This window comes from Vigna radiata, chromosome 6, assembly GCF_000741045.1.
Source record: "Vigna radiata var. radiata cultivar VC1973A chromosome 6, Vradiata_ver6, whole genome shotgun sequence".
Taxonomy (NCBI): Eukaryota; Viridiplantae; Streptophyta; class Magnoliopsida; order Fabales; family Fabaceae; genus Vigna; species Vigna radiata.
In genome coordinates, this window is record NC_028356.1 from 27,787,212 (window position 1) to 27,799,399 (window position 12,188).

The 12,188-nt window shown below is 33.2% G+C and overlaps 2 protein-coding genes across 2 annotated transcripts; both read left to right on the forward strand.

Moving 5' to 3' along the window:
- Positions 1-86: 86 nt before the first annotated feature.
- On the forward strand, positions 87-626 carry LOC106763654. The gene has a single exon (XM_014647822.1). It carries the CDS (start codon positions 87-89, stop codon positions 624-626), a length of 540 nt encoding a protein of 179 aa, XP_014503308.1.
- A 5,855-nt stretch (positions 627-6,481) lies between these two features.
- On the forward strand, positions 6,482-10,130 carry LOC106764892 (alcohol dehydrogenase 1). The gene is made up of 10 exons (XM_014649329.2): positions 6,482-6,616; positions 6,997-7,133; positions 7,980-8,026; positions 8,168-8,493; positions 8,689-8,771; positions 8,870-8,945; positions 9,152-9,213; positions 9,304-9,399; positions 9,498-9,659; positions 9,767-10,130. The coding sequence occupies exons 1-10, from the start codon at positions 6,580-6,582 to the stop codon at positions 9,881-9,883; spliced, it is 1,143 nt and encodes a 380-aa protein (XP_014504815.1). The 5' UTR covers positions 6,482-6,579; the 3' UTR covers positions 9,884-10,130.
- The last annotated feature ends 2,058 nt before the right edge of the window (positions 10,131-12,188 follow it).

A 12,188-nucleotide genomic window follows, 5' to 3' on the forward strand; every position in this document is an offset into this window, starting at 1 on the left:
GTTCATTACCAATTTGTGCTCTCATCAGAAAAACATTTGAGAGGACACAATCATGGTTTGTTGAACGAGGATTAAAAGCAAACTACATGCTACAAGCAGGCCACCAATTTCCTGAAGAAATTGCCGATATTATTAGGAAAAATCAACAACAATCTGCATATTGTCTTGTTCAGCGTTACAACCGTGAAAATTCTGAATTCGAAGTTCAAGAAATTTCAACACCTCACCAATATCGCCCACATCCAGTTTCCTATAAGGTCAGGCTAAATGAATGGTGNTGCGATTGTGGTCACTTCCAAGCTACTCGTCTCCCATGTCATCACGTTGTTGCTGTTTGTGCTAATTCTCANATACCACTAACCCAAGTAATCGACCCAGTTTACAGTCTTACCAACATTTTCAAGGCATACGAAGTACAATTCCACCCAATCCAAAACGATGATTATTGGTCTGCGTATACAGGTCCAAACTTCATACCANATCCTAAAATGCGACGCAAGGCATCCGGAAGACCATCTACAAATAGGATTCGTAATGAGATGGATCAGTCCACTCCAGATCAGCCAAGAAAATGCTCTTACTNNCGCAACGAAGGTCATCATANGGGAAATTGTCCATTTCGTTAATAGTTTTAATCTTACCATTTTGTAATCCATTCAAGAATTAATTACTTAATGACAATTAATATTTCATTTCAATTTTCTTATACCTTTTCATTTTTTTTTTATTATAACTTCGTCCACTATACCAAAAACAAAGCAAATGTGTGTACAAGCCACTGGTAATCGATTACAAGCCAGTGGTAATCGATTACCAGTGGAATTTTTTGCCCATTACACACTGGTAATCTATTACCANGCAAATTACACAAATCAGACTTTTGGTAATCGATTACAGCACTGCGTAATCGATTACAACAGCCTGAAGTCGTTTTTATGTAGCACGACTTCATCACTGTTCATATGAACAGTGTGAAGTCGTGCAATGGTGGCACGACTTCATCACTGTTCATATGAACAGTGTGAAGTCGTGCAATGGTGGCACGACTTTTGTTTTTGAAGTCGTCAGGGGGTAGCACGACTTTCCCATATATGTAATTTTTTTCAAATTTGCCTATTTCCGTAATTATTGAGTCAAATTTACCCATTACCGTATAAAAACCGATAATTACACATATAAAGTGATTTTGATAGAAGTTGTCTAAATAACATTAATTTAGTCAGCATTAATTATGGATAAAATATGTAAATAAAAATCAACATTGCAACAAAAAGGTGAAAGGTGAGATAACTATATCATATGCAAACCTCTCTGCTGAAACAAACTATGACAATAGTTTCAACGCACTATCAAATATCAATTATAAAGTTATCTAATGTTTTATGTAATTTACCTATAAGTCCATATCAAAATCAACCGTTAATCTATTCCTTATTTTATTATTATCATTATTATTTTTAAATGATATATATATATATATATATATATATATATATATATATATATATATATATATATATATATCGGATTTTGATAATCAATGTTTGCACTAAATCTATAATTACAAATGTTATTTTACACAAAATCAAAGATAATGTGTAAATTTATATTTGCTTATATAAGCTTAATACATTGCCTCAACGTCCAAAGGAAATTTATGATTTCAATAACGTTCAAAATATCTATCTTTTGAAATGTTTTAAAAATGTGAATCAACCTTATCAACCTCAAAGTCCAAATGCTTCTATCTTGTATATATTTATGCATTGTTTCCTTATTTACGATATGCAACTTTATATGCTAAGCTCCGGACAAAAAAAATCCAAGATAATATAAAGTCGTATCAACACAAAAATTGTCATTATGTAATCAAGCATAAACATGTTGGGGGAGGTTCGAGACACACATAGAACTCCATACATGGTAAGACATTGTCCGCTTTGAGCCAAGCCCTCACGGGTTTGCTTTTGGTACCACTCCAAAAGACCTCTTACCATTGGAGATATCTATGTGTATATAAACCCTTAACCAGTCCTTCTTTCACTCAATGTGGGACTTTGTTTGCACTCCAACATCCTCCCTCAAACAAAGGACTATGGTCACCTTCCTCCCTCGCTGCGGAAGTCTTTTGTCTTTTTCATTCGAGTACACCATGGTCAACACGGAGCATTTCTCATTTTGCCCTCTTTCACGATCCATGGTCACAATGAGCTTTTCTAGCTCTCCCCACCTCTCATGATTCCTCCGGCGTCATTCCTGCCTGGCTTGCCTGATCATGGGGGGACGTACTCGTCTGAGCCCGGTCACCAGACCCGAACCATGGGCTCTGATACCACTGTTGGGGGGAGGTTCGACACACACATAGAACTCCACACATGGTAAGACATTGTCCGCTTTGGGCCAAGCCCTCACGGGTTTGCTTTTGGTACCACTCCAAAAGGCCTCTTACCATTGGAGATATCTATGTGTATATAAACCCTTAACCAGTCCTTCTTTCACTCAATGTGGGACTTTGTTTGCACTCCAACAAAACAAATATCATCACTAACTATAACACCAAGAAACAATCATTTTCTTGAAGTCAATATATCGACCAAAGCAGTAAGAACTCATCATCAAAACAATGTCACAAAGTGCTATAATATTCTAAGTTTGAGTCTGATTTAGTCTTTATGGGAAATGTGAACCCTTCACTCCATAAAGTTACCCACATGTAAGAATTATTTTTCAGAGGAGATTAAGGACGGATAATGGTTTTTGTGTACTCATTTGTAATTAAGTTTTGATTAGACAATCTCTGAAAACTTTAGAACTTTTGAAGGTGGTGGAAATCTCTACACGGATAAGATATTGTCTGTTTTGGACTAAAACTTCACAAATTTATTTTTAGTACCATTTTAAAATGTTTCTTACACTAGTGCAGAAAGGGCTTTAAACATATGTTATTTTGGATTTTTAACGTCTTTTAAATAACTGAGGTCATTACGAGTGACGTTAATGGGACGTCGAATTTCTACATAACAGACGTCTATACAGATGTCAGTTAGTGTCATGTCCGATGTCAATAAACGTTGGTGTAGGCCTAAACCAACGTCTAAGGGCACTATATAGATGTCGGAATTAGCATTAACCAACATCTAAGAGCACATAAAAACTTCGAACATGTCACTAACTGACGTCTAAGGTCACTATAGACGTCGGTGTATGCATTAACTGACGTCTAACATAGTCGTTGTGTTTTAGTGCAGTTTTGTTCCTATCTTTGGATAGCCTAGTAGAACACTCTGTCTTTGCTAGTTTCCCCCGAAAATAAGCTTTCGTCTTTTGAATTTCTCATGACATTTTAACCCAAAACTGAACCTGGGTTCTTGCTTAGTTCCATTTTCAACCGCAAGAAGGAAAAATTACGGTGAAACGCTAACTAGGCAACGACCCAGGGTCATTTTTGGGTCGAAACGCCACAAGAAATCTAAAAGACGCTGCTTTTTCTAGGAGGCAGCTAGCAAAGGCAGAATGTGATACTACGTTACCCCAAGAAAGGAACAAAACTGAACTAAAACACAACACAAGGATAACAAATTTTAATCAGCTGAACCAGAAGATAATCAATGAATGACTAATATAATCGAACTGAACAAAGTTTAAACGGTTTAATTAAAAAAACACGCACCTGAAATGCAATGCCGCAAGAGAGAAAAAGGAGAGGAGGAAATGATGATGTTATCAGAAATTGGAATGCAATGCCGCGAAACTGCGAGTCTGCGGTTTATTTAACATGAAATGAGGCGTCGGTTGCTGCAAAAACCGACGTCTATAGTCATATAGACATCGGTTATTTCACTAATATGACGTCCAAGATAACTTTTAATCTGCCATTTGAATGCACATTAGACGTCGGACACACGTGGCGTCGACGTCTATGGTGTTGATTGGATTGGCGTTTCATTTCCTGTCAGGGAAGTAGACGACGGTTGTCCTGGGGCGCCAACGTCTATAACCTTTTAGACGTCGAGCCCTGTTACCGGACGTCGAAGTGCCTGCGAGTTTGGTGAATAACATTAATTACAAGCACATAAACATCGCTCACCCAGAAAGTCGACGTCTATTTTGCAAAAGTTGATGTCTTCCCACCTTTAGGACAGGTCATAGACGTCAGTTTTTTACTACGTGACGTCTAAGCGCCTGGGAATCTAGTGAAGAGCATTAATTGCAGCCAGGTAGATGTCATCCCCCATCACAACCGACATCAATGGGCAAAAAAGATTGTCTTCTTGCCTACCTCAGGCCCTTGGACGTTGGTTTAGGGCAAAGCAGACGTCTACTATATCATAGACGTCGTTTGCCCTAAAAATCGACGTTTCGTTTACCAACTTATTTACGGTAATGCCACCGTTCATTAATATACGTTGGGCTATCCTCTAACCGGCGACTAATGGGTAATGTTAAACAGCGTTTTTGCACTAGTATTACTAATAGAGGTACGTATAAACTCATATTTGTTTCTTCTTTTATCCTACGTGAAACTTTGTCTGTACTCCAACATTTTTAACCTAAGAAAAAGGATAAGGATAATGATGCAGCTGATTCATATAAAGAAAGTGTATAGATATATCAATGCATAGTTTATGGTTGTTCGATGGATAGGTTTAGATAAGATCATAGGCAAGTTTGATTGATTTCATCTTGTAGTATCCATATATAAGCATGCATATGAGGTTGTTGTATGAGAATAGTTTTAACTAAGAGCAGAGCCAAGTTTGTTTGATTCCATTTTCTTGTGTCCACTTCCTTAAACTGTGAGATTCTTTCTGCCACTTTCGGACTCATTAATTCAGACCTTAATTATTTTTTGCACGTTTCTTACTGCTTTAAACAAAAACTGATTCATTTACTGTAATGACAGAACAAAACTTGACAGTGATATTTTGTTTGCGATGATTTAACTTTATTCATCATTGAATAGGGTATGATTTCTGTCTCTCATCTTCTCTTGTCGCCTGCTGCATAATTGCTTTATAGCTTTTTATATGAATAATTGATTGCTATCATTTTTATTATCAATTAAACTTCCAAATATCTTCTATTTTTTTATTTCTTTTATAGGTTTCTCATCTATTTATTTTTTCACTCATTTAACAATTTAAAAATTCAAAATCTTTATTTACTCCCTCTTTAGCTTTTGTGTGATCACAAATAAACTTAACTCGCAGAATATGGGAAAAGAAAAAAAATATATTATATCTTTTAAATAAATAAAAAAACAGAAAATTTGTGATATTTAAAGAGGATTGAAACATATTTAGACTTATATTAAACATGTATGTAGATTCCTTTTTTGCCAGAAAAATTAAAACATGTATTTTAGATTGTGTAATATATTAAAACATGTATATAATTAAAATTTATAATAACTAATATTATAGCTAAATTTTATATAAATAATACATGTGTTTACGTATACTAAATTTAAATTACTTTAAAATTATTTTACATACTTTGACAATCTTAAAAATAGTTTTCCTCTTGTCTATATATATTTTTCAATTTATTTAGAATGCATTAATAAGGTAAAGATTTAATACACGTACAACTTATGGGCAATTTTTATAATAAATCTGATGACTTTTATTATAAATACTTTAAACAATGATATTTTGAATGGTTTGCTATGTTTGTCATCATAAAAATCATAAAAATGTTGGAATCCTACGTCGACTAGAGATAAGACCAATTTATAATATATAAGTGGGGTGTAGACTTTATTTTACAAGTCGGTTTTGTAGGGTTAAGTTAGACTTAAAATCCACTTCTAACATGGTATCAACTCTATGGTTAGAGTCTATCTTAACAATAAGGGATGTGTGTTGGTCACTCCTAACAAAAAAAAAATACTATAACTATGAAGTAAACATTAATTTTTCCCATGAAATAGTTTTGTCCAATAAACTTAGTTGATCTAGCTGTCAACTATACTTTTTTTTTCATCTAAATAGCTTAATTAATTTAAGATATCTTATTTAAGAAAAACAAATAAAGTTTCTACTTAACTAAAGAGTTGGAGGTAACTTAATATTAAATATTAAACTCAAAGTCCAATCCCAGTTTGATTTTAATCAAATTTTACTTATCCTTTTGGTGGGACATAATCTTAGATGAAACTTTAAACAATGTTGGATAAAAAAATATTTTCTACTAATTAAATTAAAATTATCTAAACTGTATAATTAAGCTAATGTTATACTTTAAACAAATTTATAATTTGCGTGGTTTTTTACAGCATGCTTAAATATTTTTAAAACTCATCTACTTTAAACTTTGGTTAAATTTCCAGAACAACTATAATAATAATTTTTGAAACATAATCAAAGAGAATCGTCCTTGAAGTTCTTATCCATTCTCATCATAGCTTGGTGTGGGCCAACAATTGTCTGATATAATGCACAATCCTTTTCAATTATAGTAAATTCTGGTACAAAATTCCAACTTTTTTCCACTATAAATAGAGTATACATCTTCAATGCAAAATCATCCTCAAGTTTTAAATAATTAATTTCTCTTCGAAAAAAAAAAATTGAAGCCATGTCTGCTACTGCTGGTAAAGTCATCAGGTGCAGAGGTGAGCTATCTCCATTTCTGTTTTCTTCAATGTGCTTCTCTGGGAGAAGTTAGGGTTCTCATTTTTTTCTTGAAATTAACAAATTAATATGGCAAAATCATTACTTTGGTTTACTTTTAATCTAGTCCTTTTAATTTTATTCTGATAAAGTTTGTTGATGTTATTATATTATGCATAAAACTTTAATTTCATGTATAAGATCTGTTGAAGAAATGTATTAAAAATTTTACATTAATTAAAAATAAAACTAATTTATAATACATATGTAAAAACGATCAATGAGTGCTCTTATAATTGGACTTAAAATCTATTCTTAAAATAAAGAATATAAAAAAAATGTTATGTTATGGTTTGAGGATCGTGTTTGGTGTGAAATGCAGCTGCTGTGGCATGGGAACCAGAGAAGCCATTGTCGATAGAGACCATAGAAGTGGCACCACCTGGGAAAGGAGAAGTTCGTTTGAAAATCCTCTTCAACTCCCTTTGCCGTACTGATGTTTACTGGTGGGATGTTAAGGTAACTCCTTTTTGTTTTTCATTTTTTTTCCTAATATTATTTCTTAGAAGATTAATTAATTTAAAATATATATATCATTGTACATAAAGAAAATCGATAAAACCAATTCAGTGTATACTAGTAAAATGCAAAGCTCATTCTACAAATCGATTTTTCGAATTCCATAAATATTTCTCAAAAGACAAAGAAAGTAATCACTGAGATCGATCTCACCTTTCTAATAAAAAAAATAGATTTTTTAAATATGTTAAATTTGAGCACGTGGGCGACAATGATTGCGAAACGTGGCAAATCGTCACATGCAATGGATAATTATTCGGAGTGGAACCTAGGACCCACCCTCTCAAAAACGCAACTTTAGATCTCAATGATTAAGATATTCATTCACTCAAAATTTGTTTATATGTTATTGTAATTGTATGAGTTTTTTCAGTTTATTTTGTATCGATCTTATTATTTCATAACACTTTCAGTATACTCTTATAATTTTCACTTTAATACAAAGACTTTATAAACTTATATTCTGATTAATTTTGTATTTAACTACTGACAAAAATAAACACTCTTAAAATAAATAAAAAGCTGTTTTTATTATTTAGGATTTGATTTAAAACTCCGCATCTAAAGTTTTAAGAGAGTGTAACAATTTTTTTTAATACAACATACTTAAATTTGTGAACCTATTAATAATCTTGAAATGATAAATTTAACTTAAAAAGAAATTGTGTATACTTTTATTTATTTTATTGAAAAGATCTTTGTACTGAATCTTACATTACAAGTTATGAATTGACTGTTGGTGTTTCTGTCTGAAAGCATTTATGTCTGTTTCGTTTTGCTTTTCAGGGTCAGAATCCGCTGTTTCCTCGTATTTTAGGTCATGAAGCTTCAGGGTACGTTGTTACATTCGTTGAAAACTTTTTCCGTGGTTAAAATAGTGTTATTGGGCCATGTTTATTATAAATCTTATGAAGAAAAATGAAAAGTTAACAGATTTGATGGTGGTTATGTGAATGAATGAATGAATGAACTAGGATTGTGGAGAGCGTGGGTGAGGGTGTGACCGATCTGAAACCAGGAGATCATGCACTGCCAATATTCACTGGAGAGTGTGGGGAATGCAAATATTGCAAATCGGAAGAGAGCAACCTGTGTGAGCTGCTAAGGATCAACAGTGACAGAGGAGTTATGCTGAGTGATGGCAAAACAAGGTTCTCCAAAAATGGACAACCCATTTACCACTTTCTGGGAACCTCCACATTCAGTGAATACACTGTTCTTCATGCTGGCTGTGTTGCCAAGATCAACCCTGCTGCCCCACTTGACAAAGTTTGTGTTGTCAGTTGCGGATTTTGCACAGGTTTGTCAGATATGTAGTATTTTCAAATTCATATTCTCTGTCAAGGTTTTAGTTACCACATCAAAATCCGCATAGGAATAGTAGTAATTTAAATTCAATAATTTTTTGTTTTGTGGAACCACATAAATCTACTCTTTAAACTTATAATGCTAACAATGTGGAATTTGTTAACGTGTATCGATTTTTTACACGCAGGTTTTGGTGCTACTGTAAATGTTGCAAAACCAAAGCCTAATGATACTGTTGCTGTCTTTGGTTTGGGAGCTGTTGGTCTTTCTGTATGTTATATATCCTTCACTGCTTCTTTTTTTTTTTTTTCCTGCAATAAATTAGAAAACTAATGGCTACAGTTCTAATCTTGTACTCTGCATTCTAGGCCTGTGAAGGAGCAAGGGTTTCTGGTGCATCGAGAATCATTGGGGTTGATTTACTTTCCAGTCGATTTGAACAAGGTAGATTCAATAATTACAAGACAGAGATATGAATGATGCCTTTTAAGTGTTTGTGATATTGTTCCTTAATGAGTGTTATAGTTTTTACCTTGATAGGTAGTGCCTTAAAGAATTATTAAATAGAGAATAGTATAAATTTTGTCCATTTAATTATGATTCAGATTTAAGTATATGAAATGTCTAATCACATTGCTATTCTTGGTCAGCCAAAAAATTTGGGGTCACTGACTTTGTGAACCCCAAAGAACACAACAAACCAGTTCAACAGGTTAGTTCAGATTATGCAGACAAGTAGTTCCAACTTTCACTTCATTTTATAGAGTAATTCTCTAACTTGCTATGAGATGTGGCACTAAAGGTGATTGCTGAAATGACTGGTGGAGGAGTAGATCGTGCTGTTGAATGCACTGGAAGCATCCAAGCTTCGATCTCAGCATTTGAATGCACTCATGATGTATTTTCCAGACCCCAGAGCTATTATTCTTGTTTCTAGCTACATCTGTATGAAGTTGACATTGTAATTAAACATGAACTTCAAATATTTCTTCTCAGGGTTGGGGTGTTGCTGTACTTGTTAGTGTTCCACACAAGGATGCTGAATTCAAAACTCATCCCATGAAGTTCATGGAAGGAAGAACTCTGAAGGGTACCTTCTATGGCCACTTCAAACCCCGCACTGATATTCCTGGTGTCGTGGAGAAGTACCTGAACAAGGTAATCATAGAACTAGATAATGTATCTAGTCATCAATTATAGTAAGATTAATATGAAATAATAAGTTGAAGATTGTTGAATAATCTGTGCATGAAATGATAATGCAGGAGCTGGAACTGGAGAAACTTATCACTCACAGCGTGCCATTCTCAGAGATCAACACGGCATTTGACCTTATGCTGAAAGGAGAGGGAATAAGGTGTCTGATCCGCATGGAAGAGTGAATGAGTTATGTTCTCTGGTGTGAGAACAGTGTTTGTCTGTGATGTGAAAAAAGAGAGTTGAAGAATAAATTTAGCACGTAATTCTGTTCTTGAATCTGTGCTATGTGAGTGTGTAAAGTGGTAATTGGAGGTGATGACTTTCTTGGTCATCGTCCTGCCTCTGTTACTTCTTATGCGAATGGTGTGTCTTGTAACTTTGTTCTGTTTTCTATTATATATTTATATCTATATTTTCACTCTTCTTTTATTTATCCTATACCTCACTACATTTATCCATTGCATAAAACAAATAACTAACAAATTGAAGATATGACATTTTAATTGAGCCATCACTTTGTCATGCTCTGGATAGATGACAAGCATGTATTCTTTATTATACTGTGTTAATAATTTTCACATTAAAAGGTTATTGGGATTTTTAGATTAATTTATAAATTATGATGAAAAAATCATAAGAAAATTGTCAGGCTCAAGATAAAAATGATTACTTAGTGAGTTTTGAGGACTCTTGCGAGAAGAGCAACCCAATTATATATTCCTGCACTCCCATGGTCTCTCTGTACTTCTATCAAATTTTCAAAATAACCATTTTAATTATTGTAGAAGTGATTTCCTAAATATATTTTTTGAAATTTTTTAAGAATTTTCGGAATAAGATTTCGGAAAAATATTTCTGGAAAAAAATTTTTTTAATTCAGTTCTCGGAACAGAACTTCCAAAACGAATAATATGTATTCCAAAATTAGTTTTACGCAATGGAATTTTTGGAATGCATATAATACATTTGAGAATAAATTTTTCAGAACACAAGCATCTCCAAACATTTCTTTCTGCATTATCTAAATCTCAGTAAATTTAAGAAAAAATAAATAAATTATATTTGTAAGCCGGAATTATTAATTATTAAATTTCTTAATGTCTAACCATAACATTCCGATTTAGGATGTTACATGTAAATAAAAGAAAATGTATTGATTAAGAAAAATACACAACATGGTGAAAATATTAAACTTTATTATGTTGACGTGAAATTTAAATAAAAATTGAAGAATTAATAAACAATCTTAATATGACTTTAAATGGTGTACTAAAACTCCTTAATATGATTTATTTAAAAATATCATGTTTGAAAATCATTTTTAGTATATATTAAATATTTTCACTGATCTTGGTCCTCTAGTCAATCCTGACTAATCCAAGTTTAACCACTCTTGGGTCCAAATATTTTAACCACTTCTCGTATCAATCTTAGACTATTATCTAGAAAGTTTAACTTTCTTGAATTAAACAATACAAGTGTTTAATTCTTTTCAGAATTTCCAAACACAATCAGTGTTGGTTTACAAGTACAGATTTTGATAACTCTCAATGAGAGGATTAATACAATACAAAGAAATCTGAGAACTTGTGAAGTTCTTTCTTTTGTTCTATCAACAGACTTAGAAGATGTAAGCTTATGAGATAATAACAACCTAATGATACAATGATAGCAAAAGTTATTGTATTCTCTTGTGCGAGTTCTTCTTTTATAGCTTTCTTCGAGAGATGACCGTTATTCAGAGATAGTTGACCTTATTGAGAATAGGTGGCTTCTCGTACAAAGATATATACTTTTCTTCGCCTTGGGAAAAGAAATATTGCTTTCAGAGTTAAAGCTTGTATGTCTATGGTAGGACATAAAGCTTTAAGAAACATTCCAAGAATGTTTTCCTATCTGTCGCAACCGGAAAATCGCGACGGGACAACAATCCAAAAAAGAAAATTAATAAGTTTAGAAAAAGAGATTTTGGAGTCGCCACCATAGTTTATTCTGGAAAACTACGGAAAAACCATAAAATGATAAAGCACGGTCCACGAAAACCAAAGATTAGGTTCGGGAGTCGGTTACTGTGGGGAAGGTGTTAGCACCCCCACAACGCCTGCCCTAAGGCAGTACCTTTAACTAAATACGCGAATTTGATGTGGTTTGCAAAATGTTTAATTTCCCCTAAAAAATAAAACTCTAAAGAAAACAAAATATTTTTTTTGTGTTTTTTGTGCCCGATAGGGATTGACCTTGCTCCTACGTATTCTTAATTGGACTGAGAAATCAGGGTTACGTAGTTCTTTGGAAACCATTTGGAAAATTTGTTTGGAGAATTGTTTGGAAAGTTTGTTTTGGAAAATTTGGATTTTTGGGAAAGTAAGCCTGACAAGGACTAGCCTTGCTCCTACGTATCTCCACTTTTGGTGGAGAATCAAGGATAACGTAGTTCTGGCTGAAAGATTATTTGTGTTGTTTGAAAATGTTTATGTTTTGGTATTT